The 27,909-nt window shown below is 41.5% G+C and overlaps 1 protein-coding gene across 1 annotated transcript in view; it reads left to right on the top strand.

Annotated features, from left to right (window-relative positions):
- CTNNBL1 (catenin beta like 1) overlaps positions 1-27,909 on the top strand; it is a 160,466-nt gene that overhangs the window by 38,929 nt on the left and 93,628 nt on the right. Inside the window, exons 4-6 of the mRNA XM_032350704.1 lie at positions 8,186-8,325; positions 17,940-18,037; positions 25,302-25,395. Of these exons, the coding sequence (XP_032206595.1) occupies positions 8,186-8,325; positions 17,940-18,037; positions 25,302-25,395 (332 nt within the window). The remainder of the gene's footprint in view (positions 1-8,185; positions 8,326-17,939; positions 18,038-25,301; positions 25,396-27,909) is intronic.

Here is a 27,909-nt window from a genome sequence, read left to right as displayed (position 1 = left end):
GAAAAGAACCTAGAAAGGTCTGCCAGGCAGTGTGATTGGCATGAACAAAGGCACAGAGTCCTCCTGGCAACCTAGTGAGGCTCATGTGATTCAGTGTGTCCTCTCTGTGCTATAGGTGAGGAGGTGTAGGGAGAGGAGAGCCTTGTTACCAGACCCAGGCCACAACCGTCTTCAACAGGAGGAGTAGCTTGATCAGAGCTCAGCCCTCCCAACATGAGAGACCTGTCAGTTTAGTGCTGACCTCTACCATGTAGCAGCACTTGTAAGACTGCACTGTGTCTGTGTGTCTGTATATGTGTGTTTGATTACACAAGTAGCACACGAGCAGGCTGTCATTATAAAAAACACCAACCGTGCATAGGTTAAGTAAAAAATGAAAGTTCTCCTTCACTGTACAGACCCCCTCTCCATTTCGCTCTCCAAAGATCGTCTCTGTGAGTTTTCTTTTAGATTGTTTTCTGTACATACATTTACATATGGAAGCCATTCCCCTACCTAAATCATACTGTACATATTCTGAGCCTTGATGGTTTTACCTACATGACAGGAGATCTTTCCATGCATGTTTACCTTGTGTTTTGTGACTGGTGTGGAGTGTTTCGTGGTGTGAAGATACTGCAATTTATTTACAGTTTTTTCTTTGGATGGATATTTGGTTATTTTAAATACTGACTTTTGTGAACAATGCTGCAGTGAACCTCCATTTACATGTGTCTTAGTGCACATTATTTCTGTGGGATAGATATCTAAGTGTTAAATTCCCAGTTGAAGAGAATGTATTTTAAACTTTGAAAGCTCCTGCCAGATTTCACACCCTGGCCTTTTATTCTCCCACGAGGAGGTCTCTTTCCCTAAATTCTTGCCCACGGTGAATTGGATCAGTTTTTAACATCTTTGTCATTTGGTCTATTATTATTTCTTTACTCAGTGGTTTTCCTGCATTAGACTCCATGTGCCTTTCAGGAGGTAGACTGTGTCTTGTTTGTTTCTGTTTGTAGTACCTAGCACAGTACCTGCCATACTGTAGGTGCTCAGTAAATATGAGTGATCTTACACAGTTGAGGTCATCCTTACTACATTCCCATTGCTTGGAACTTGAAGATACAGTATGAGGAAGCTGTGCTGTAGGTTGGTAACACTAGAAATTTAAGAAACACAGTACTTCTTGGAATGCTAATATTGCCTTTGTTGGCTTGTAGGTGTACTTATGTCAGTGTAGAGTACTGAGTTTCTGTGGGTTATATTCACCATCTACATCTTAGGTACCACAGATGCTCCAGTGTTACCATTTATAAAGTGTTTCTAAGAAAATATTTTGTTTAAAAAACAAAAAACAAAAAAACAGCAACAGTAGTGTTTTCCATCCAGACAAATTTATACACTATTTTAGTTTTTAAGTCACAACATTTGAAAATTGAAATTATGCATAAAGAACATTTTTTTTCATATCCAAAAGCAGTTAGGAAACTACATTGTGTTTTAACCTTGAGTTCTTGAATTCTTACTGGTGCAGTGTCTTTTATAATTCTCTAGACCAGCGAGGTGCAATTAAGATGAAAATTGCTAGAGCATATTTGAATGAAGCTTTCCGGTTGAGATCAGAAACGTTCAGATTTATTTTCCCATATATGCAATTGTCATTTTGATTGCATACCCAAAAATGCCTCTCTTCATCTGGCTGCATTTCAGATTCAATTGACAATTCTCCTTACACAGCGTCTGCTTTGCACTGTGTGATCATTCTCCCGAACATCACACCGAGTAGAGTGTGCCCCTTCTCTCATCCTCTTCATTTTTGTAGGGCTGGAATTCTTTAGGTTAGTGGCTCAGGACCCCTTTGTACTCTTAAATTTTTGAGTACCCCAAAGTGCTTATCTTAGGAAATTTTAGAATATATAAGCACACATTTTATTGCCCTCAGGGCAATGATAGCACCACGTGTTGTGCAGCCCTCTGGAATATTCCGCCGTACACTCCTGAGAGAATGAGAGTGAAAAAGGCAAATAATGTTTTGGATTTACCCTAAAAATAGTTTTAGCCTTGTAGACTCCTGAAGGATCTCTGGCTACCTCCTACCCCACCATGGGGTCCCAGGACCACACTTTGATAATTGCTGATTCATTTGGGTTCAAGAAACGTCATACTTCCTATGCATTGATAGCTGGTTTTATGATTGCGGGAGATCTCATTGGTTTCTTTTGCTTTTCTGGTATTTTTTTGCTTCACTGGTCATTTGCTAACATTCACTCTTGTGGTTGAAGGAGAACATCCTGCTGGTCTGAAGCAAATGTACATGGGCAGATGAACAGAATATTCTCTGTCATACCAGATGGAATTGATGACCCTGCCTGAGACTGGGTTACTGTTTTAATATGTTGCTCTATTGCTTTCCCATTGACCTCTAGCTTGATCCTTTCTTCCAGCTATGCATCAGCTGTTTCTAAAGGTATGTCTAATCCCTAGACGGTCAGTCCTCTACAAATATTGTAGTGTGTGCTTTAAATGAGTAAGCTTATTCTTGGTCAGCCAAAAGAGAAGAACATTTTTTTAGAGCAGAGCAGACTTGAAGTTATCTAGATTTATTGAGCACCTGCTATGTGCCTGCTGTTGTTAGGCACATTACATTTATTATCTCTTTTAATCCTCACTATAATTTAGCTAGGAAGTTTAAGGAAGTTGAAGTTTAGAAATAGATTAGTTAATATTCTCTGTCTGCATTGTTCAGACTGGGGCCCTGTGATCTATGTTCCAGTAACAGTTCTCTTGGGCGACACTGGACATCCTTACAATTAATTGCATTGAATAAATTGTTTAGATTTGTGCCTTGCTAGAAGCTCTGTGAGGACAGTAGCTGGGATTGTTTTGTTATTTGGTATTTCCTCAGTGCCCAGCACAGTGACTGGCACCTAAGATATGTCCCATGAATGCTTGTTGACACACTACGCTTGGTTACACAGCCTATAAATATGGCTTGGGGTATGACCCCGGTGAGTCTCATTCCCAAGCCCAGGCGTTTCCTACTGTAACTCATTATTAATGTAACACTGGACCCAGTGGTAATTTTTGATGTTTCCCTCCTCATAGTTGAATTTTTGCTTATTTTGTTGGTTTTGTTTTGATAATTTTATGACTTTCTAAACTTAAAAACATTGGGTTAAAACTGCATAGTTGGAAGAAGAATTTCCAAGTTGGAAGGGACTGAAAGGTGCAGTCCATTCTTCCTTCTCCTTGATCTTTTTTTTTTTATGTCACTCATTATTAATTACCCCCAGTGACAAGGATCTAACTTTACAAAGAAACCTGTTTCATCTTTGGCAGCTCTAACTCCTAAGATTTCAACTTGGAATGAAAAAGAATTTCAACACATTTTTATGAGAGGATGTCTAGACTCCTTATAATCTCAGTTGCTTCCCTGAATTGTTTCCTTAGGTTTCTACATAAAGTATGGTTCCTATAACAGATGTCCTAGACCTTAAGGGTCATCTGATCTGCATGCTAAGTCTTAAGTATCTTCTTCTAAGCAGGCTAAAACCACAGCAGCTTTTGTGGCAGCTACTTTCCTCTGCTCCTTGCTTTGGCAGGTATCTGCCAAATTTCTGTGGTGGACCAGGGAGTGTTGCCCGGTGCTGGGCGTCCAGAGATGAAGTTCTGCCTGGCAGAACTGTCTCAGGTCTGATTTGCATTGCAGTTAAAATTGACTAAAACCATCAAGTCCTTTCTGCACATGTGCTCTCACTAAACTGTATCTTTCTCACCCCTGCATTTGTACCTGACTATGGTTCAGTGCAGTATTCGGTGTGAATCCTAGGTAATTTTCATCCTGTTGGATTTGGCCCATCATTATTGCTTGTCAGGAACTTTTTGAATTGATTCTGTCGACTGCTGTGTTCACTATCTCTATAAGCTTTGTGTCATATGACATTTGTTAACGTTTGCCGTTTATATATCTTCACCCAAGTTGTTCATCAAAAACAGGCTTAATAGGCGCTTGGTTGACTCAGATGGAAGAGCATGTGACTCTTGATCTTGGGGTTGTGAGTTTGAGCTCCACATTGGGTGTAGAGATTACTTAAAAATAAAATCTTTAAAAAACAAAAAACAGGCCTAAGGATGGAGCCCTGCAGGATGCCACCAAGAGGCTTCTCTCCAGGGTGACATTCATTCATTGATTATACCCCAAGGTCCCAAACCTTTTCCTTGCACTCAACATGACTTTGCTTAGACTGTTAATGCCCTTGCCAGTTCTTCCCAGTGAACTGTAAAAGTCTTTTGCAAGTTACTCCCTAGTATTCATGTAAGGCAAATAAGCCTTAGAATTTACTGAGCCTTTCAGGTTCAAGGATTATACAGATCTACTGTCTCAATACCTAAATTGGACACCATCCCTCCCAAGTCTTGATTCTGATTTGGCTTCCACGCCTTAGGTGATAAGGAGCCGAGTGATCTGAAAGGATAATCTGTTTGTAAGCATAGATGAAGCAGCCTTTAAAAAACTGGTGTGGGGCGCCTGGGTGGCTCAGTGGGTTAAGCCGCTGCCTTCGGCTCAGGTCATGATCTCAGGGTCCTGGGATCGAGTCCCGCATCGGGTTCTCTGCTCCGCGGGGAGCCTGCTTCCTCCTCTCTCTCTCTCTGCCTGCCTCTCTGCCTACTTGTGATCTCTCTGTGTCAAATGAATAAATAAAATCTTTAAAAAAAAAAAAAACTGGTGTGGAGGAGAATCTTGAGAAAAATAATTTTGAAATTAGAATAATAAGCAGGTGAGAATAGATAAGGAAGCATTGGAAAAGGAGAACAAAGGAGTGTTTTGTAATAACAGAGGTAAAATATGCCATGATAAGGTGGAAATGTGGTTGGTCCTGGCTCAGGAATTTGCAAAAAAATCCATGAAATGGAGTGAAAAGCCCATAAAAAGATTAGAGTACACATTAAAATTTAGTGTATGATAGAGGTGGTATTTCTTCAGATCCGTGGAAAAAGGATAGATTATGGTTTTGGGACAACTGGCCAAACATTTGCAGAAAATAAAGCTAGATCTTTGCCCTATTTCATATGCTAAAATATATCTCAGAATTACTTACTCCTAAACATTTAAATATGTATAAACACAGAAGTGGTATATCGTAAAATATATTTGATCTTAGCGTAGGAAAAAATCTTACTCAAGGCACATGTAGCATAGAGTTCATAAAGGCTAAGATTTAACTACTCAGACTTTTAAAAACTTTTATGTTAAAAAGCACAGTGTAAAAATTAAAGGGCAAATATTTTTCACTGGTTTATTGGTTTTTTTTTTTTTACAATATATGGCAGAGATTAATTTCCTTAATATATAGAGTGCTTATAAATCAGTGAATAAGTTGAGCACCCTTATATAAAAGTGGTCAAAAAGAAACACAAATAATAGTAAACATTAATAGAATTTTAACATATTATCAGAAATGCAAAATAAAAAATGTTCTATTTCTTCTCTCAAATTAGAGGAGATTTTAAATAGATAATACTGGCTTTGAGGAATGTCGGGAGGAAATAGACACTCCTGACACTGCTGGGACCTTTATGGCAGGCTATAGCAAAATCTCTTAAGTTATTTATTCTTTCTGCCTGGGCACCTTCCTGGGAATTTATCCTAACACGGTACTGATGAATACATACATCTTAGTGTCATTTGTTATAAGGGAAAAGATTGGAAACCAGTTGAATGTCTGACAAAGGGGGGACTGGTGAAATAAATTATGATAGATCCACATAAGGAAATACCATGTAGCTTTTTAAAATGTGTTATTTAGAATAGAAATTTCAGATGGGCTTAATCTCCTACACCCACTGTGGGACTGATTAGTGGTTTCTTCTTGAAACACCGTGTTGAGAAGGATTCTGAAGTCATGTCTGGGCTAACCACGGAAGGGCGCTGGGTTCAAAGAGGGATTTTGCCTTGGGAGAAGGAGTGACAGCTGCGTCTGACACTGGCTTTTCCTATTGTAGAAGAATGCTTAATGATAAGAGAAATTGTGTCAGCCTATGTTAACAACAATAGCAAAAATTGAATATAGAACTGTATACTGTGTAGGCTCCTTTTTAATTTTTTTTTGGGGGGGTGGTAGGTGGGGGAGGTTAGGAGTTTAGAAAAACTACTTAAATCTACCAGAATATTACCAGTGGTTATTTCTGGTCACTGAGATAACGGATGATTTCTGTGGTTTTTTTGTTTTGTTTTGTGTTTTTGTTTTGAGAGACAGCAAGAGAACATAAGTAGGCAGAAGAGCAGAGGGAGAAGGAGAAGCAAGCTCCTCACTGAGCAGGGAGCCCAATGTGGGGCTCGATCCTAGGACCTTGGGATCATGACCCGAGCCAAAGGCAGTTGCTCAACCAACTGAGCCACCCAGGCGCCCCTGTTTATTTTTTTGAAGTTTGTCTTTTCCCAGTTTTCTATAAAAAGTAATATTTTATAATTATAAAAAATATATAAATGTTACGATTAAAAATAATAAGGGGGGAAAAACAATGGTAAGGATATTGTCTGTGTGTTTTAAAGAATAGACTAAATAGTCTAGATTATTTTCCTTGCAGAATCCAGATTTCTGGAGAGGTGGTCTTTGCCCAGGCCCTCAGCATCTGAATGAGGCATATGTAACTTCAAGAGTCCCTGCTTATGTTTCTTTTCTTTTTTTAAATTAAAGCACCCTGATATAAAATTAAATTGAGGCCATTTGATTAAGCAGGCAGCTGTGGATATATAGAGACAAAAGATATAATCTCTGTCTTTAAGAAGCTTACATTCTAGAAACAAAGATAGACAAAATAATAATGGTAGTGGCGGGAGAAGAAGAAATGAGAGCAAACACATAGCTTTTTATAGGCCAGGCCTTTTTCTTAATTTTTATATATTATATATATATTCATTTATTGACTCTTTACAGTAGCTCTGGGAGGTAACTTTATGGTATTATTTACAGATGAGAAACTGAGGCTTAGAGAAATGAATTAAGTGGCTAAAGTCAGGTTCAAACCCAGGCAGTCTGACTCAGAGTCTATTAAACCACCCACCACTGGGGTGCCTGGGTGGCTCAGTTGGTTAAGCATGTGACTCTTGGTCTCAGCTTTGGTCTTTTTGTTTTGTTTTGTTTTAAAGATCTTATTTATTTATGTATTACAGAGCGAGTGAGCATGTGAGCAGGAGGAGGGGCAGGGAGAGAGGGAGAGGGAGAGGGAAAGAATCTCAGGGAAACCACACTGAATGCAGAGCCTGACATGGGGCTTGATCTCAGGGTCATGAGTTCAAGCCCTGCATTGGGCTTCATGCGGGCATGGAGCCTATTTCAGCAACAACCACCACCACCACCACCACTACAACCACCACAGCAACATCACCACTGCTTCCCTTCAGTTACTCTCAGTCGGGTATTGTTCAGTTGCTTTACATGGCTCACTTCTTCATTGGCTCACTTCTTCCTCAGAGCAAACCTTCCTGTCTTATTCATCAAAGGCTTAGTGGGCATTTCTGATATGTCAAACACCAGGGGAGGACTGGGAGAGGTAAATGCACAACAGTTTTGTTCTTAGCGCCTGGGCACAGGTTTGTTGAAGAGTTCAGGTGTGGAACTATGAGTGGAGTATCTGCCGTGCCACGAAGGTGTGGTGGTGATTGCAGGGTGAGGGAGACTAGCGCTGCTTTAGGGATCTGCCCCCAAATCAGCTCACTGAAGGGAGAGGGTTGGTGGAAGGCAGGGTAGTTTTGGATGGCAGGAGAATCTCAGTATCTTCCTTTGGGTAAGGGGGATAACTGGCTGTTGATCCGAAGTGGCAGGTAAGAGAAACCCTTTTTGGATTAGTGGGAGAACTATGTCAGGGCAACACCATGGTCATGGTAGCTAATCCACGGGACTGGTGGGCAGATCATTTAATGCTACAAAATGTTTCAGGAGCCTCTAAAAGGCAACTTGTGACTGCAAGAGTAAGGGGAACCCTGTAATGAGATCTGAATCCAAGATTGATTTTTGTAATGAGGAAATCGATTTCTCAAGGAAATTTTGTGACAGTATGATGTTTGGATGAGTGTACTTCCTGGTTGGTCTGTTGCAGACACTTTGACAGATTGTTTCCCTGTCTGGATTATGTTGCTGTTTGCTCCTCAGTGCTGATGGTACCCCTTTCCTTTCACTGATGCTGTCTTGTTTTCCCCTCCTAGGTTTATGGAATCTGAGCTGGACCTAAATGACATCATTCAGGAGATGCACGTGGTGGCCACCATGCCAGACCTGTACCACCTTCTGGTGGAGTTGAATGCTGTGCAGTCTCTCCTTGGGTTACTTGGACACGATAATACAGATATCCTTGCAGATCTGTTCTCAGTAGGAAGGCTGACAGGGTGAGGGAATACTGTTTACTCTCTTCTGTCTGTCTCTGCTGATGTCTGCTGTCACGTCTGGTGTTCTATTTTCATTCTAATTATCTCCCATCTTGAAACACACGCTGCTCTTTACTCATTTGAAAATCTGTTTTTATCTATGAATAAATCTGGGGCAATCCTTAATTGTCCTATTTTCTCTTATTAGTGCTGGAATTCATTGTGATGTATCTGTTCATACCTTAATAACGTTAATTTCTCAGGGTCTTGATTTTCCAGGTCCATTATAGCGGCATGGCCAGATAGGATTTGAATCTGTTGATCTAGACATCATTCTGCTAACAGATGGCCCAGTGGAGTTGAGACAAGAGGAGGCAGTGAACCGTGGTAGAAAGCACACTGGAATGTCCAGGAAGACGGGGATTTTAATTTCTTTTGTCCAGCACTACATTCCCTATTCCTTAAAAAAGCCTCAGTGCACAGAAACACGTAATATTTGTCGAATGAGCATTAGACCTAAACAGATGATCTAGCTTACTTACTGATCCCAGCTTACTTTCTTGTGTGAAATTTGATGGCCCTCCAGCCCTCAATATTGTTCTCTGCAGAAATGGAGTCAATAACTTTTGCCTTTCATTGTTATGGAATATTAAAGGAGACCATGTGAGGGCCAAGCGATTTCTGATACACAGTAGGCACTTAGTAGATGTTACTTTTAGCTGAATCTGAACCATGACTTCCAAAACCATTTTATACTTTGTCTTTGCTCTCAGATGTGCAGCAGCTTCCTGCAAACGGGTTTTGATATGCCTGTGGTCAGGGATATGTTCATTAAAGCGAATTCTCTTCCAATGGTTCTGTTTGAATCCAGATTTCCGAAGGTAGGAGACAAATGTAGTTAGTCTGCCTGAGTGATATTCACGGGGAATCTGCTGCGGCTTCATGTTATTTTCATCTTCCTGGTAATCTCTCTCCTGAGAGCATGTCTGACTAGGTTCTTTCCTGCCTGATAATTCTCATAGAAATAAATCAGTGAATAATTTTAATGCAGGCTTCTTGAGGGGTGATCTTAAGCCATTTCTGAGACTTGTAAGGTTAGGTAGCATTAAAAATCACTCTGTCTGTCCCCAGCTTGCTGTGTTCCTTAGGGTTTACTGCTGGGTTCTGGGTTGTACGAGAACCCTGGTGGATCAGCTTGTTTCTGGATCAGTTTAATATAGGGTCTCATGAACTCATGCAGTAGACGTGCTTTGAGTGCTTATTATGTACCAGGCACTGTACTAGACCCCGATGAACCATGGACTAGACTGGATGTTCAAGCAGCATCAGTTAGTAAATATATATTTGAATATCTACTATATAATCAGCCCTATTCAAGGTACTGACTAGTCCTCACAGAGTTAGTAAGGTAGAAGGAGTTCTTAGTTGTGACTTCACCTTTTAATTCACCTACAGAACGATAGATTTTCAGAATCTAAGCAGACCTGACACATGATTTAGCCCATTGCCTTATTTATTTATTTAGTGACAAATCAGAGGTCCAAATAGTGGACAGCTAACTGTTGAGGTTGAGTCTGGCCCTCTGGGCCCCCAATTTCCAGGCTGGCCTTGTTTCAAAAGCGTCTTAAACCCTCCCCCTGCAGGACTTATTACATCCCTGACAGAGTTGCATAGTGTCATCTGCTACCTTGTGTATTCACACAGGAATCACCAAGTTTGTGTCTGGAAACACAGCTCTCGTTCTTTTTCTGTTCCTGCTAACTCAAAGTAATAGTGGCAGCTTCCCGAAGATCCTGACATTTTGCTGATTCACCAGCCTGGTTCCTGCTGGGGAGGAGACTGACACGAGAAGTGCCGCTCGACATCAGCATACTTGGGAAAGGCAAGGGCACAGATGTTCCAAGTTGTTAAGTTCTGGTCTTTAAAAAGGAAAAAAACAAGTCCCCCTATAATAACTTTGACAGACTGCCATTTCCCTCCTGTTTTCTGAGAGCTAAACTGCGTTTTGCTCCCCCCCCCCCCCGTATGCCAACCTTCACCTTACTGCCCTAATGATATTTTTTAAAAATCTGATTTTTAATTATGCCCTACATCAATTTAAAGTGCATTTGAAATTTTTTTAATTACCTAATTTTAATTAGCTGCAGCAATTAGGGTAAATGTCATCCTCCTCAAAGTACAGTTTTTCTTGAAAGTGGTTTCAGGATAGGGTAGGCCCTCTTGACTTGCATCTGACACATCCTCTCCCATTCTGGGGCGCTGATCTCCCAGTAGCAGTGTACTCTGCATCTTGTCTTATCTGTGATCTATAATGGAGATTTTTCTTCGGGAGATGCTTGTTAACAATTTACTGTTGTACAGCTGTAACTGCCCGAAACACCTTACCATGAATAAATAATTTCATGGCAGTCATGACTTAAATTTTTCATCTTTTTTAACTCTTCATTTATCAACCAACACCTTATGTGGCTGGTTGTGCTCCCGACAAGCCCAGGTCATCTTTGCTTTGTCCTTCTCTGAGAAAACATCAACTGTAGGGATTTTAATTGGATCAGAGTCTGGTTCGTTGTAACCTTAAGAGGCAGAGGATGCGAGAAAACAGCTTGTGCCTTGTCCTTTCAACCGTGAGAAGCAGCTTCAGAGTTTATTCCGGCGCTCTGCATCACTGCTGCTCGTGAGGGCCTGTCAGCGCTTCTGTGCCTTGTCTCCCCCCTTGAGAGGCTGGAGCCCAGCCATCGGCTGGCTACAGAGTGGAATTCTGGTCTGTGAAGAGCACCTCTGGGGGTGAGGGGCAGAGAGGGAGGGGCTTACCCCTCACACGGTATTGAAGAGTCGCTCCGAATGTGCTAGAAGGAAACGCATGGTATGATCCAACAGCTGCTGCCTTTTAGAAATACTGTTTTTTAAAACCATTTTTCCTTTGAAGTAGTCATTTAAATGTGTTTAGAGCCCTTTTTTGTGAACCTTTTGGAGTGTTTCTACAGAAACATAAAATCAAAGGTACGTTTAAAGATATTTTCTTAAGGTACTGCTAAACAAACAGTTTTTGTGGCCCATTTTAAGCCATATTTACTCATTTTGCCTAAAGGAACAAGGAGGAATAAAACAAGGGGAAGATAAAACCCCAGATGGTGACTCATCACCCCTTTACCACCAACCAAAAAATAAATCACCACAGCACCAAATCCAAAAACATCCTATCTTTGTATGTCATTAGCTGCATTCTCAATTTGAGTGAGTGGAATCCTTTCTAAAGTCTTTGTGGTAGATCATGGCATTTATGGGCTTCCTCCTTTTTGTGATAAGCCCTGTTGGGTCCTATTGGGGAAACAAGAAATGATAACTCCAGTAGAGTAAAAAACACTCACTCACTTAAAAGTTACTTACTGTGTGTGGTAAGTGCCCTTGGAGTATTACGCTCACGAAATGCCTTTGGAGTTCTGAGGTGTGAGTCATTTCTGGCTTGGGGGTGATAAGGGAATTGGGCATTGGAGATGGGTAAGCTTTTGACAGATGTGGAGATTAGAGTGTGTTTCTAGTTTATTTTCATGGTCTGTACCTTGGCAGTGGAAATTGCCATTCCTTACATGCTAGAAGCTGACGTGCTCATGTGGTCACTACAAACTAACCAGGATATCAGGCTCAGGACTTTATTAAAAACAAACAAACAAACAAAACAAAAACAAAAATAAAACACCAAGACTACTGCTTTCCAGCTAAGTGCTCTATTATTTAAAAAAAAAAAAAAAGAAAAAAGAAAAGAAAGAAATTGGGGTTTATTGAGTATCCCAGTTTGTTCAAAGACTGCTTTGTCTCTACTGTTTGTGACTCAGAAAAATGAGGTCTCATCGTAATGTTGACCTAAGGCATTATTACAGTGCGTTGCATACTAATAATGCGGGAAGGGAGAAATTTGTTAGTTACATAGGAGATCATTGGTGTTGATGGGACAGCTTTTTCTTTTTCTTTTTTTTTTTTTGGTCTGGGATAATTTCAGGGAATGGTTGTTAGCTCTGTTCTTTTCTATACTACTGCCTAGTTTTCTTTGACTCTAGAAAGCCAGGAGGACCTGCAAAGTTGTCCTTTTGGATTTTGTGAAGAATTACTGTGGGGGTTGGAAAATAAAGAGCAGGCAAACTTTTTTTTTTAGACCAGCAGGGATCAATTGAATTTGAGCAGTTTGGGTCTGAGAAAGCTGAAGGGAAACAAACTGACTGCAACACACCATAGTGTCCCACAGGATGTGTACAATAGTCAGGGGTGCCATGTGTTAGAGCCCCAGTGTTAATGAGCAGGAATAGGGCTGGGAAGGGTTTGAGCCTCTTAAGGGCTTTCTTCTAATTGGACTGGGAGGGAGTTGGCTATTGCTCCAGTGCTTTCCTGCAAACACTGTCTAACAAGACTTGTGAATCTTGAGCTATTACTTTGCTGGGAGCTGTTCTCATCTTGACATTTCCAGAATCAAAACTATATTGCAGAGAAGGTACTTCTTTTTCTCATCAGTAGTCTGACATGTCTGATAATCTGTGCAGATAAATCACCCATTTTTCTGGAGCCTTTTAGATTCGCTCTGGAGAAAGTCCGATCAGGTAAAAAGAGCCAAATGTCAGTCTAGGAAAAGGACCTCTTAATGTAGCTTTTGTTCTTGTTTATGAATTTTAGGTGAATGCCATGCCCCTAGAAGGTTAGGGTGATTATAATGTGCTTTGGACATCTCCCCTGTGGCATAATAGTGCCCATTAGCATTTGTAGGTACTTAATGAATCTTGAATGAGTGTATTTTCTCCCTCATCTTAGTTTGATCTAGGAGTGGGAGAAAATTAAGAGTCCAGGTTTATTCTAGGTAGCTCTGTGCCAACTGTTTTAAAAGGAGGAAAAGACCATTGTGTCTGTGTTTTGAAATTGATCTACATTAACTGAGCCTTTTCTAATCATTGTCCTAATCTAGAAGTAAAAGAAAAAAGTTTGTTTTTTTTGTTTTGTTTTTAAACCGACATTTGTTCCATTAAATCAGTTGTAGTCCCTGAATCTAGACTGGTTTATTTTTCTTAAGGAATTCTTTTTGAGATGACTTATTTATTTATTTTTATTTTTTATTTTTTAAAAGATTTTATTTATTTATTTAACAGACAGAGATCACAAGTAGGCAGAGAGGCGGGGGGGGGGGGGGGCAGGCTCTCTGCTGAGCAGAGAGCCTGATGAGGGGCTTAATCCCAGAACCCTGGAATCATGACCTGAGCAGAAGGCAGAGGCTTAACCCACTGAGCCACCCAGGTGCTCCCAAAATGACTTTTTCAAAAAAACCATCTGCTTACTACATCTTATTCTTTTTTGTTTTTTTAAGTAACTTTGTTCCTTACAGACACATCTAATTGGAGATTGAGATTAACATTCAGTTTCTGTACCAAAACTCTACATGGATCATACCCAAAAGCAAATGTATAAACCAAAAAGTGGAAGTAAATACTACCTCTTTTTCCAAAAGCTTTGTATTATGGACCATTTTGTGCCCAGCTGGTCTTTTCTCCTTCACCTCCTATTACACTAGCTTATTGCCCCAGTAGTGGACAGGTACAGAGGGAGTGTGCGGGGTGGCCTTTCTACTCGACATGACAAAATAGGCTATCAAAAACTGTGTTTTAGTAATTCACAGAGAGACAGGCTCTCTGTTTTCCTATTATACTTGGACGGGAGAGCCTTTTACCTTGTGAAATGAAATTGTAACTACAGTGGAAAAACCTATCACCCATGCCCAGAGTCTGCTTGTGAAGAAATGTTGGATGGGCGGCAGACCATGCTGAATTTTCTCATCAAGATAGAGAGTCCCTTTGTCTATCTTTAGTTTGGGTTCTCATTCCTCTTTCCGGTCTTCAAATGACCTCTGTCTTCTGGGTAATATTATATTACCCAGGAGTTGCTGATTACAATATGGACTCATTACTGCCTTGCTGAAATGTTATTTGGTGAAAGTTAGGAATTTATGTAAAATCAGCTAGCAGTAGAATTGATGAGATGTTTACCAGACCCAATAGCTGATATCTCCTTTCATGTTTGACTTCTCAGCTGAGGCAGGAGGGTAGGCAAGGAGATAACCACTGGAACATTTCTAAAAATGACTTTCCTTGGTAAAAAGTTAGACATTTATCCTGTCCTACATAAAACCACCACCATTGTCAATTATTTTTCTTTTTAAAAAAAGTTCCTAGGTTTAATGTGACACATCTGTGAGCATGGTATAAGACTAATGAAAGAAATATATGATACCCGGCCCATAGACCTTAGAGGCTGGAAAAGGACTTGATCAATCTGAATGTCTATAGCATAGCCAAAAAATAAAATTAGATCTTCTAACCCATTGTGACCCAGAAAGGGAGACCATGCTGTTGTTAGCTTACATTTTAGATTTTAGAGGCTTCAGGAAAAAGTGAAGGCAACAGGGAGGGCCTTGGCCATTCTGTGGGAAGACCTGACTAACAATCTTTATTATAAAACGTTTTCATATTTTCTTAGTACTTTGATTTGCTTGGCTTTCGACATATGTGACCTTATTTATTCCTTTTAGCTACTCAGCGAGATGGGCTGGGCAGAAACTATTGCCACCATTTTACAGGCGAGGAAACTAAGCTATAAGGAGATAAAGGGGCTTGGACAGGATTACATGGCTAGTGATAATTTGGGGATAGGTCAGCTCACTAAAGATAGGAAGCAGAGATGAATACGACATGACTCCTGTCCTCATGTTTGCTCTGACTCTTCATCTATTGTTCTTTCAAATATACCCCATCTGTGTTTTGAGGCTGTTTGTGTGTGTGTGTGTGTGTGTGTGTGTGTGTGTGTGTGTGTTTAAATTTTATTTATTTATTTGACACACAGAGCGAGTGAGCGAGCAAGACAGAGAACAAGCACAGCAGGGGGAACGGCAGGCGAGGGAGAAGCAGGCTTCCCGCTGAGCAAGGAGCCTGTTGTGGGGCTTGATCCCAGGACCCTGGGATCATGACCTGAGCCGAAGGCAAATGCTTAGCCAGCTGTGCCACCCAGGGACTCTTTGAGGCTGTTGTTTAATGAACAGATGAGTTAATAAATACTTAGTTCTGTGTGGCATTGTTCAAGGGAGGTAATGATAGTGCTTATTATGTGCCTGATTCGTATTCTTGTCCTGTAGACATCTGGCTCCACAGTGGGTCGATGGATGGATAGATGGATGGATACATAGATGAAATGTCATATATACATTAAATAAGCATGTGAATAGGTAAGATTTTTATGATGTACATGTAAGAACTTTTCAAGAGAATATATTTGGGAGTTTCTTAGATGAGGAGGATGAGGAGGAGTTTTCAGCATCTTGTTTGTTCCTGAAACTTCTAATAAGTTTTGGTGGAAATATGTGACAGATCTTTGTAATTACAATGGGGTCATTGGCTAGAACTTCCTGGAACCTAGCCCTGTTTAAAGCTGGTTTGTATTTCCCTGTGCATTAATCTGGAGTATAGTGGCAAAATTATCATTTTTGGAATCAGATGGACCAAACATTCCCCCTTACTATTGCAGCGCCTTTAGGTGAGTTACTTAACCGCTTTGAGCTTTTAGCTTTCTGACCTGTAAAATCTTATAATGCCCTTGTGAGAATTTGGTAGCTCAGCACTTGGTGTAATGATGACTTTTAGACATGTTATTACAATGGTGACCACTGCAGTCCTACTAATTCCTACTAGTCAGGGGTGGCTCTGGAGTTTCTAGGGGTTAATTTGGGAGCCAGTTTTTGTTTTTTAAAATTAATTCAAACAACTGTGTTTTGGTTTACTGTATGTCAAGTATGTTACGTGGTCTTTTGTGTCAACCACTTTCTGGTTAATGAAGACTAGACACGGCACATAAAGGAGTTTTGTCCAAAGACCTTTCAGCTCTTTTACATATTCAGTTTTATAGCACTCCAGTGTTTTGGGTACATAACACTTTAAAGAGTGAAAGAAGATGACACTGATAGCTTAGTTACTTGTGCATGATGATCAGCTGGTCAGTTATAAATGAATAAACCAACCCTCCAATAGCTTTTCTTTCGGCAAAAGATGTTCATAAAATACCTGGAACATTAGCTGGTTGTTAGCAAGCCCTATCATTCCTGTTATTATGTCCTTTATCTTTCCTTTTACTTTTTTCTTTCCAGTTCTGGGGAAACTGCCCTGATTCTGACCTTGTCTCACTCTGGACTCTTGTATGTGGTATCTTTTCCTCCAGACCTGGCTTCCCGCCCAGCCCACCCCCTTCAACTACCTGCTCATCCTGCCTCCCATGTGCCCAGTCCTGCCCTGGCACTCTGCTTGAGTGCAAGTCTGTACACAGCTGTTAGGTTATTCTTTCAAAATATTGTTTTCCTCATAGAGCTCTAATTGTAATTTTCTCCCTGTTCTCCCCTTTCTTCTGTCCTTCCCTCCCTTCCCTGATCCTCTGTGTCCTCTTCATGTGCCTTTGTGCCTTCCAGTCTCCTTCCTCTTCTTCCCATGGCTTGGCTTTCTCGCCCTTCTGCCCTCATCCTTTTTAGTTGCCTGTTTTCTGACCAGTTTTTCTCTAGCAGATCATGGCTGATTTCTGAGTTCAGTTGATTGTCCCCTTTGCAGGACATCTGTATTCCTCATTTGTTACATGTTGGCAGTTGCCTGTGGTGCATAATTTTTTAAATGTCTCTGATTATTGAACGTCCTCGTTTTGTAGATGAGGAAACAGAGGCCCAGAATGAATAGTGGATTTGCTTTTGTCACCAGCACAGTGCTTTCTCCATCGTAGACATTCAGAAATGCAGGTTGGCAGAGCATGGTGTGTATGTGTGTGTGTGTGTGTGTGTGTGTGTGTGTGTGTGTGTGTGTGTGTTAAGAGTGAGAGAAAAAAGAGAATGTGTTTCCAAGGTGAGGAGGGAAAGCGGTTTCGTTCTGCCTTCTAGTTTCCAAACATAACTCCTTTTTTCTCTCTTTCTTGTTTTCTTTCTTTCATATATATCTTCCTCTATTTTTGTCTTGTGTTTATCTCGTCGTTCTTCCTTTTATGTCCATAGTAGCTCAGTGTTTGAGGGGAGGGAGCTGAGGGGCGGGGGAGGTCTAGCACAGTCCAGTATAAAGCCTTCCCTCTACACCTGAAACTGATTTTGTCCTGCCCCGCTCTCTGCCGACCTCTAGGTGAACACCAGCCATCTCATCTCAGAAATCATTACTGCCTTCGAAGGTGAACTGTACAGGGTAGTTCAGATTATACCGAGTTCCAAGAATTTAAATCATGAGATAGGGTTAAGGGTGTTGGCCTACTTCTCACTGGAAAAGCAACCTCCTGAGCAATTTATTTGAAATTTTGAAATTTATGAAAATGAAGTGAACCTATGGAGTAAGTGACCAGGAAGGTAGCATAAGGAAAAAGACTGAGTCAGTTAACATTTACTGAACACCCACCATGAGTAGAACCTCATTGAAGAGATGTTAATAAAACCACAGTGTATTAAAGGTGAACGGTAATAAAATGATTGATAGGGAAACAGAAAGGAACCAAAGATTTTAATAAAATGTCAGTAAGGTTTCAGTATGTACGTGATGCCCTTAACACTTTTCACATGTGTCCATAGCTGTGGTTGATTTGCTTCAGGAATTAACAGATATAGACACCCTCCATGAGAGTGAAGAGGGAGCGGAAGTACTCATCGATGCTCTGGTAAGTTGCACATCCAGCGGGGGTTTTGCGGGTGTGTGTACGTGTTAACATCATCACCATTTTCTCTGAGTGTACCAGGTGGGTGTGAGCTCTGTGGCAAGGCTACATTGAATGAGGAGAATAGAAGGTAGAAATGCAACTTGTGGGGTTGTGGGGTACATGATACTCTGGAACTGTGTTAAGGAGGGGTTATAGAGGCCTAGCATTTATTAAATATCTGCTGTAGGCAGGCCTTTTCTCATTTTTTTTCCACTTTATGTGATCTTCACCATATCCTCTTAGATGGGTATTACTGCTACTATTCCCATTTCCAGCTGTGACACTGAGGCTTAGAGAGGCAAAATAGCTTGCCCGTGGTCACGCAGCTGGGATTTGAACCTGTGTTCTTTTTGACTCCATGTTCCTGTTCTTCTGTCTCCAACTGTGGTGCTGCTGGTCTTTTCACAAATGTTTCTTCTCTCCTCTGCCAGCACCAGTGAGGACAGATACCATTATTATTTTATAGATAGGGAATCGGAGAATGTTAAAAGCAAGAACAAACCTTCTAACTCATCCAGCCAGAGTTGCAGCCCCTCCTTGTAGAGACAGGACCAGTGGATTTCTGTGTGTCTTTTTCGTGGAGCCTGGGTGAGGCTTTATAGTCTTCTGCGTGAGTTAAACCAGTCTATTCTCCTCGCCTCCCTTTACATGTGAGGAAACCCAGATACAGAAGGGCAGCCATCCAGTGGGTCATTCAGCCAGGCCCTGTACAGCAGAAATGAGAGCCCGTGTGTTCAGATCCCCGCCACACCAGCTTCCCTCTTTCACCAGTGATCGTAGAGGCCTCCAAGACTGGAAAGGCACCACAGCCGGCAAGTGGAGGAGGGAGTCTAGTCCAGCCTCTTACCCTGACACCTGTGGGGCTCTGTCCACCATCAAGCTGTCTCCCTCCTCTAGGATGGAGTTAATTTTCCTTCCTCTCTGTTTTCTGTTGTCTGGTCTTTTCTTTCTGCTAAGAATGTTAGTAAATACTGGTTTTGATGCAGTTTAACAGTTTATCAGAAAAGGCTGTAGTCCCTTGTATTAGAAGCACCGGGGTGTGTGTTAGGCTATATTCCGGCCCCATCCCAAACCCACTGAATCAGAAATGGTTGGGACTGGGGCAGGCCTCAAATGGTTCTGACACCCCATCGGTGCTCCACCCACCCTCTCCTCACTCTGTCTCTCTCAAGGTCCTTGACACTGGAAATTTCCCATGTGCCATGCTTGCTGCTGGCATTCGGTGTGAATGGAAAGGCTGCGAACCCACTGGATATGAAGGACTGTCTGCTACAGAGCGTGAGGCTGTGGAGTCCAGCAGGGCTATTTGTGACTGAGTTTGATGAAAATTTCTATTGCCATTTTTCTTTCAGGCTCAGTCCTAGAGCGAACTGCCACTTTTGTTGAATTCAGGACCTTTATTTTTCCTTGGAACCACTGTGCAGAAAGAAAAGGATGATGTTGGGTTGTCTTTTTGTTTTGAGGAGCATCTGAAGGAAGGCTGTGGCACTTGCTCCTGCTCTGTGTCCCCACAGTGTCATTTGTGCAGTCTTACCTTCCAGAGGTTAATTACAGTGGCCCTGAGTGAGCCTTCCTGCCTGGTCCCTGGGCTGATTTTAATTACCATCCTTTGCCCGTGTGAATAGGGGAGACGAGAGAGGAGCAGCTAGCCTGGCTGCTGCTGTAAAATGCACCCAGAAACAGCAGTTCACACAAAAGCCCCCTTTGTGTTTTCTGTGTCGCTAAGCCCACCAACCAAAGCTGGATCGTGCAGATTTTATTGTTTGTTTGGAAAGGAACAGTTCATCCTCAGTCGGGGGAGCCATTAGGTAGCTGCTATACAGGGTTTTCTGTTTGTTTAGGTTTTTTTTTATTATCATTTTAAGATTTTGACTCTTACAGCTTTATACTGGTGGGGCTGGTGTGAATCACAGTTGAACATTCCTAGACTCCTATATATGATTTGCTCGTCTGCAGCCAGTCAGAAGGCATCAGTAAATAACAGAGCAGAACTGGTGGGTGGTCTTTCATTTATTTTTTTACCCTTGTGCTGCACTCAGGAAGAAGTTTGATAAGTATTCTCATATTACAAGGGTTGAGTTGTCTTTGTAGTTTTAATTTGGGGCCAGTATCAGAGGCCCCGAATAGCACGAGCAGAGGCTAGAGGGCGCAGAGCAGAATTTATTGTGGTGTGCAGTTTGCAGTTATTGCCTCGGTCTTTTTCCCAATTGGAAGTCCTAGGCAATGAACTAGCACATTTCTGGGGAGAGAGTGCTATCCTGGCATTCTTGGGGGATCTTTGGGGCTTAAAATTTGGTTCACTTCCACTGCTATTACTTACGCAGAAGGTGAATATTTGTGCTTTGTAACAAATTGATTTGGTAGCCTAGAAAATAGTGTCTTTTCTAAGAGTAGTAAATGCAAGGGTATGTTGCTTTAATGGCACTTCTCTGAAGTCTTAGGACTTCTTGAGAGTTGTGATTAGATGACAGCCATTTCCTACTTTCTAGTCCCCAAATCTGCCAGGTGCTTGGCAGCCCCATGCCTTTGCTCCCATCTGCCTTCAGCTTGGCAAGCCTTGCTTTTCCTGGGCTACCTGGAATACTCCTGCTCATCCTTTAAAGCCTGACTTAAAGCTTATCTCTTCTGAGGTTTTTGTTTTGTTTTATTTTTGTTTTTTGTTGTTTTTTTTTTTAGGCTCATCATCCTAGCCCCCAACAGAATTTGTGTATTTGTGTTCTTTTAGCACTTTGTATATCCTGGCACTTGTCACATTGGCTTATAAACATCTGTTAATAAGTTTGTCTTTCCTGAGATGTGATTTGCATCAAGAGAGTGGCTTGAGTGGTAGCTGTATCATTTACCAACTGTGTGTCCTTGGGAAAGTTACCTAATCTCCATGTACTCAAGTTTCTCCTTCTGTAGAATGGGGATAACAGTAGTGCCTGTTGCATAACATTGAAGTGAAGAATAAATGAGTTACTGAATCTTCAGGACAGTGTCCAGCACAGAGTGAACACCCAGTAAATGTTGGCCATTATCTTCATAAAAGTACTATGCCTGGAACATACTAAGTTCTTAGTAAATGTCAAGTTAAAATATGTATCATCGGCCATACAGCGAGAGCAAACATTTTTCTCATTTTGACAGATGTTCAAAGAACATTTTGAATGACTACTAAAAAAAATTTTATGAAGGGAATGGACCAAAGTAAGGCATGAGAGGATAGATGTTTAGCATAAAAAAAAAAAAACGAGGATGAAATGAGTAGTGATGATAATGCAAGGCAGAATATTAAGAACAGTTATGAGAGATGTAAGCTTCTGTGGAAGTGGGGAGGAGGGAGCAACCAGTTGTGAGGGGAAGACTCAGGAAGGACTGCAGAGCTGCAGGTACTTTCTGTGCCCTCAAAGGGAAGCTCAGTGGGAGGATGTGTGCAGGTGTCCCAGCAGAAGAGGTAGGAATGTGGTTGGGCCACGACATTGGCCATAGTGGCTAGGAGCCACCATTTGTCATAAAGAGTTTCACAAAAGTCCCGTTGATGTGGAGACTCAGGGGACTGCCCTCCATACCCATTCTCTTGCACTCACTTAACCCTTCGGTAAACATTCAGCTTTGAAGTTCTGTAGTGCTGTGGCTTGGGCTGCTTGGCACTGCGTTTGTGCTGCTCAGGTGAGGCTGAGGTTGGCAGGTTTTCAGTTGCTCTAAAGGTATTTATTATGTAAATTTCTGGATCCTGTCATTTGTATCCCTTCTCATTTCTGTTAATGTCCACCTTCATTTGTATTTGTTCCCAAGCAAAATTCATTTGTTCATTCATTCTCTGAATGTTTATTGAATACTTTGTCTGTTCTAGACTGTAGAAATGGGGTATATAGCAGTGAGCCAGACTGACAGAGTCTGCTTTTGTGGAGCTCAAATTCTAGTGTGGGGAGAAGCAGTAATCAAACGAGAAAGCAGATAGTGATTCTCTGTTACATAAAGAATTAAAATAGGGAGATGTGACGTCCGGTGACTGGGAAGTCACGTTAGATTAGCTAATCGGGGAAGGCCCAAGTTTGGCATGACACGAAGAAACCAGCCATTCAGAATGACGGAGGGCAAGATGGGACAAGTGCAAAGGATGACCTAAGGCAGGAATGAGCTTGACAGACTTGAGGAACAGAAAAACTGTTTGAGCACAGCTGGAGGGAGGGGAGAGAACGCAGTCAGGGGCAGATTGCTCAGGGTTTTATAGGCCATGGTAGGAAGCTGGGGTGGAATTGCTGGTGTGAAGGGGAGTAACTGGAGTATCTTGGGCAAGGGAGTGTAGCATAGTCTGACCTAACAGTTTAGGAAGACCGTTCTTGGCAGCTGGATAATGAATTGCAGGAGCAAGAGGAGAAACTAAAATATTACTAGGTAGGTGGCAACAGGCGTAAGTTTTGCATTCTGACCATACTACCATTTGTACTCTCATAACTTTCTGCTTGATCAAGATTCAGTGGATGTAGGAGGTTTTTTCTTAGTTTTTTAATTATGAAATTTTCAGAACTCACAGCAGGTAGAAAATTTAACTCCACACTCTTAAGAAAGTTTATTGGCAGATTGTACAAGATAAAGAATCCTTCAGACCTTCTCATCTGTCCTTTTTAAAAATGTTTTCCTTCTGTCTTGTATCCGTCTTCCCTAGGCAAGTGGGAAAGGATATCTGAACATGCCCTTGACCTTTGTCTTAGTAGGACCTGCCGGAATATTGTTTAGGAGACCTGCTAACGGGGAGAAGTATCTGGTGGACTTACCAGAAAACATCAGGCTTAAGACAATCTTGATTTCCAAGGCCAAGGTTGCTCTGGCTGACACTTTGGTCCTTGACCAGGATTCATTTTTGTTTTCAGGTTTAGTCACAGGTCCAAAAAATTGGCATGAAGGTGGTAGACCCAAGCGGCTAGAGTGAGTGAGACAGAATGCTAATTTGTGCTTCTTACTAGGTGATATTCAGAGCTATGCATAATACAGATATTTTTCCTAGGGTTTTCTGAGCTAAATGTATTTTGACTGCTTTGACCCTCCTACAATCAGATAAAATTGCATTTAACCCAGCTAAACATAAACTTTCATACTTTGCAAGCTTGAAAAGGCTGTCTCTTAGAAGTTAGATTTCTGTGGCAAGAAAAAATTTCCTCCAGCCAGATATCCATTCAGTTCTGGGATTTGAATGCATTGCATACTGTCACTTTCCCCCCTACCATTTTCCAGATAGCAGAGATGGGAAACATAACTAAGAATCAAGGAAAGGGGGAAAGTAGTGCAGATAAAGCAGCAATAAGCAATTGAAACGGGTGAAGCAGTTTGCAGAACCGACAAGCAGTGTGATACCCAGTGGATTTGCAGTGTCTGCTGCTTTAGGATTCAGGGAGATTATAAGTCAATCAGGGTGATTTAGGGAAAAACAAACTGTGACATGGTTCATATTTTCCCCCCAGATGTTTTTCTGTTTCCTCTCACATACTCAGATTGTCCAATTAATTAAGGAAAACATTGCAGTGGATTTCTTTGGTGAAGCTTTTGCTGGCTGTGAGATTTGAGAGTGAGATTGTATATCTCCTTGGGATAAGAGGGGAAAAGAGCTCATTCTTGTATTTACGGGCACCCTCAATTCTGGCATCAGTATCCCCTCAGATCTGCAGCTAGTGTCTTGCATTGTTCTTCACAGTAGAAAGGGCAGAGCCTAGAAAATTCTACCTTGTTTATGATTGAGGTTCACAAATCAGTCAATAATTGCAGGTTTTCCCCTTGCCAGCTGCTTTCTTTAAGTGTCACCAGGAGTGGAGGCCTTATTTCAAGATCTGTCTCTCTTGCCATTGTTCCATCCTCCGGCTCAGTTTGAGCTGTGTCATAGGGTACCTTATACACAGGTGCTCAGGCAGTATCAGCTGAGTGAGCTGATACGTTTCCGTATCTCTCCTTTCTTTTCCCCCTCCCCAGAGTGACAGGGTATGATTGGAAAAAATAGATGCTTAGAGTCAGTCACTTCTGCCCCAACCTTTGTGGCATTGGCCAGGCTAGTTATCCTCTCTGGACCTTTTTTGGTCACCTATCAGAGCTGTGAGGATGCATGATAGCAAATGGAACAGTTTCTATAAAAGACCTGATTGCAGCACACAAAGTAAGTGTTTTCTCAGTTTATTTGAATTTAACAAAATGACTGATTATCTGTCATGTACCACTACCCTTGGAAGAGTATGCCAGGGTGGGAAATCCTCCCGTTTGCTAAGGGAGGCAGTCAGAGAGGATATACCACAGACACACGGCAGGTTTAATTTCCTGTGCAGGTTACTGACTGGCTACTGATGAGAAAGTTATTACCAGGTGGGTAATCACTTCTTGATTCTGCGTTTCCTTAGTTACCTTCCTGGGTTTGCATAAGGGTTACCCAAAGGGCAGTATCCCTAAGAATACAGATTGTGTGCAGAGGGAAGCATGAGGTAGTATAAGTGTTATTTCACCAAAGAAGGAAGGTTGATTTTTGCTTTTCTTCTACTGCCCAGTAGCCATTTGGTCTTGGCTAAGCTGTTAATCTTTGAATATCAGCTCTGTGACATGGCTACTGAAAGTTTTCTATAAGGTTGTATGAATTAAATTAGAGAAATTTAATTGCTGTTCTATGTGTTAAGTGTAATACAAATGTCAGGCATTTTATTACGTTAATACTCTTCTCAAGAAGGAATTAGAAATTCATCAGAAGCAATAGTTTCATAAAAGCTTAGCACAGAACGTTAGGAATGTTTTGAGTTTAACCCTAAATTTTGAGGTCAGTGTAAAGTATGGCAAATCAACTTCCCAACTAAACATCTCTTGGTGCTGTGGTCTAGAAACATGATTTTGACTTGAACAAACTATTGACCCGATTTAAGATGGCACTTCTGCAAGGTGTTTGTTTCAATTCCACAGGGAAGTAGAAAGAGCAGTGAACTTGATTTCAGAAGCCCTGGGTTCAAGTGCTAGCGCTAATACTCACCAGCTTTGTAACCTTGAACTTTACTTTGTCTCCTTAAGCTTAGATTTACTCATCTTTCTTTGTCTTGGGGTCACTTCAAGAACCAAAGAGGTAATGGGATGGAAGAGCACACTGTAAACCATGGATGGTTTACAGTTGATTTGTTCTTTTGTTGGTGCAGGTGAGAAGAAAGTATGGGAATGGGAACATTTTGGGACTGTTCTGTGACATGTATCCCTCTCTCCCCTTGCTCCTCTGTTGCTGAAGGTGGATGGGCAGGTGGTGGCCCTGCTAGTGCAGAATCTGGAGCGCCTGGATGAGTCCGTGAAAGAAGAGGCGGATGGTGTCCACAACACTCTAGGTGAGGGGCAGGGCAACCAGTGATCTGAGACCTTTGTGTTTGTTTGGGGGTGTGGTGCTCATTTCTTTCTTCCTTCATAACAGAGTCAACAGCAGTGGTGTTTTCTTTCCTTCTAGTCCCAGACTGCTGTTCCAGAAATGAAGACCCTTGTGTAAATTTCATATAACCGCAGCTTTGCTTTGGCTTGCAAGTAATAAAAGCAGAAATCCACTAAGTCGGGTAACTTCTGGACAAAAACTGGCCCCTTTTAGCAGACCTCTGCCTCCAAATGTTAGGGTCATGTCTGTGCAGGATGAATTTTTTTAATTTTTAAAATTTTTTTAGCTTTAGAAAGTGTGTATTTTACTATTTTTAATCTCTCTATATTGGTTTTTCTTCCTATTCCCTTCAGTGGGACTACAAACTTTGGAACAGTGGAATACCTTTATAAGACAGTTTATTTGGAAAACAGTTAAGTGTGTCTTTGTCTTCTTATGTGTAGTTTGCCACGTGAACCAAATTGAAATATTGCTGTTAACTTGGATGCACTTTCATCATATGTTAATTTAAGTGGGTGTCTTTGCTGTATTTCCCTTCCTCCTCTTCAAATCTCCCAGATCTTTTCCCCTGCAAAGTTGCTGAACCATTATCCTATTTAAAATCGTGCTTTTGAGTAGTCCTCTTTATCACTGGTCATTGTCTTATTTAAAAAAAAAAATAAAGGTGACATATCTTAAGCAGAGCTTGAGAAACGAATGAAGTCCAGCTGAAGCAGAAATTTTGATGAGATTAGATTTTTCTCTCAGCTCTTTTTGTCTACCACAGATTTCTCTTGTAATTTTATACTCTCTTCTGTGAGCATTATCATAAAGAAGAGGGAAGACATATCACCGAGGGAATAAGAGAAGAGAGAACACAACAATCTAACTTTGGGGTTGGCTTTAGTCTAGAGCTAGAATTTAGCATTACCATCTGTTAGCCTAATGCTGGATTTTGCTGGATAGAAAGCTTATCAAAAGTTTTAACTGATGGGCGCCTGGGTGGCTCAGTGGGTTACACCGCTGCCTTCGGATCAGGTCATGATCTCAGGGTCCTGGGATCGAGACCCGCATCAGGCTCTCTGCTTGGCAGGGAGCCTGCTTCCCTTCCTCTCTCTCTGCCTGCCTCTCTGCTTACTTGTGATCTCTCTCTGTCAAATAAATACATAAAATCTTAAAAAAAAAAAAAAAAGTTTTAACTGAATGTTAATAAAAAGGGCCTGGTGTAATGAAAAAAGCCCCAGGCTTGCTGTCTGTAGAGATCTGTCTGGTTTCAGCATGGTCACCTACCAGAAGCTCAGGAGGTCCATCCCACTCTCATTTATTGTGCATCTGCTGTTTGTGAGGCACTGGGCTAGGCACTGGAGTAGATTAAAGATGAATTGGGCATGGTCTTCACTCTGGGAGAGTCTTGATTGGAAAGAAAAAATAATACAGGGTGACAAATGGGATAATAGTCAGTGGAGAACAGTGTGGAAGTGAGGAAGGACCTCCAAAGGCAGCTGAATGGGGCTGAGTATGAAGACGGGTGCGTTTTGACTGAGAAATGTGAGAAGGACCCTTGGGTGGGAGAGAGTCACAGTTGCAAAGCCAGGAGTGGGCGTGGACTGGGGAAAGAGTAGAGATGTACTGTGGCAGTGAGAGGTAGCAGTAGTGGAAGATGGGACGGGAGGCGTGAGTTTGCCCAGACGGTGGAAGACCTTGTAAACTGAGGCAGGATGATTGGATTTGACTGTAGTGAGCAACAGGAAGCCATCTAAAGTGTAAGCAGAGGAATCAGATAAGGGCATTGGAGATTAAAATGAATGAGTTGATTTTCCCAGGAAATGTGAAAAAGTAACTTAGGGTATTGTGATGATCCTTGCCTCTCCGGAGTCTCTTACTACTCTGCTAACCTGGCTTTGTATTCCATGCCCTGAGGAGGCTGCCCACTGAGTCTTTTAACTTGCCTCTGGCTGACAAGGGCAGAGGAGTGAAGATGAACAAGAGGCATGGTGATTTCTTTATCCCTTTCTCCTTCAAAACTCAGATCTGATGTCTGGGCATTGGGCTTAGAGAACGTGGAACTAACTATGTCTCCTTTATAATGTAACATATCCTAGGATATGGAGCAGAAGGGGCCCTGAAAGAAATGAAAACATTGGATGTGTTAGAATGGAACTGAAGGGGGTTTTTAAAAATATCCCCCTTTTTAGTATCATAGTCATGTAATAATTTTTTTCTTTTGGCATCCTAAGTTTTAATTTTCTATTAAGCAGCAATTTGACCATTGTAGGAGATAGCAAGACCAATTATATTTGCTTCAAGTACCTGACAGTTACCTCTGCCGGCATGGCCTTTCCCCTCTGTGCACTTTATTTTGTGCAATTAAGAGGATCATGCTTTCCTCCTTTGCTGTATCCAGAGAAAGAGAACTGAAAGTGAATGAATCAGAAAGGGAAGAGACTGAATTCACCATCCCATTTTTTTTCCTAGGCTTCCTGCCTAGTCCTGTCTC

This window comes from Mustela erminea, chromosome 7, assembly GCF_009829155.1.
Source record: "Mustela erminea isolate mMusErm1 chromosome 7, mMusErm1.Pri, whole genome shotgun sequence".
Lineage (NCBI taxonomy): Eukaryota > Metazoa > Chordata > Mammalia > Carnivora > Mustelidae > Mustela > Mustela erminea.
This window is presented reverse-complemented; position numbering and strand designations above follow the sequence as displayed.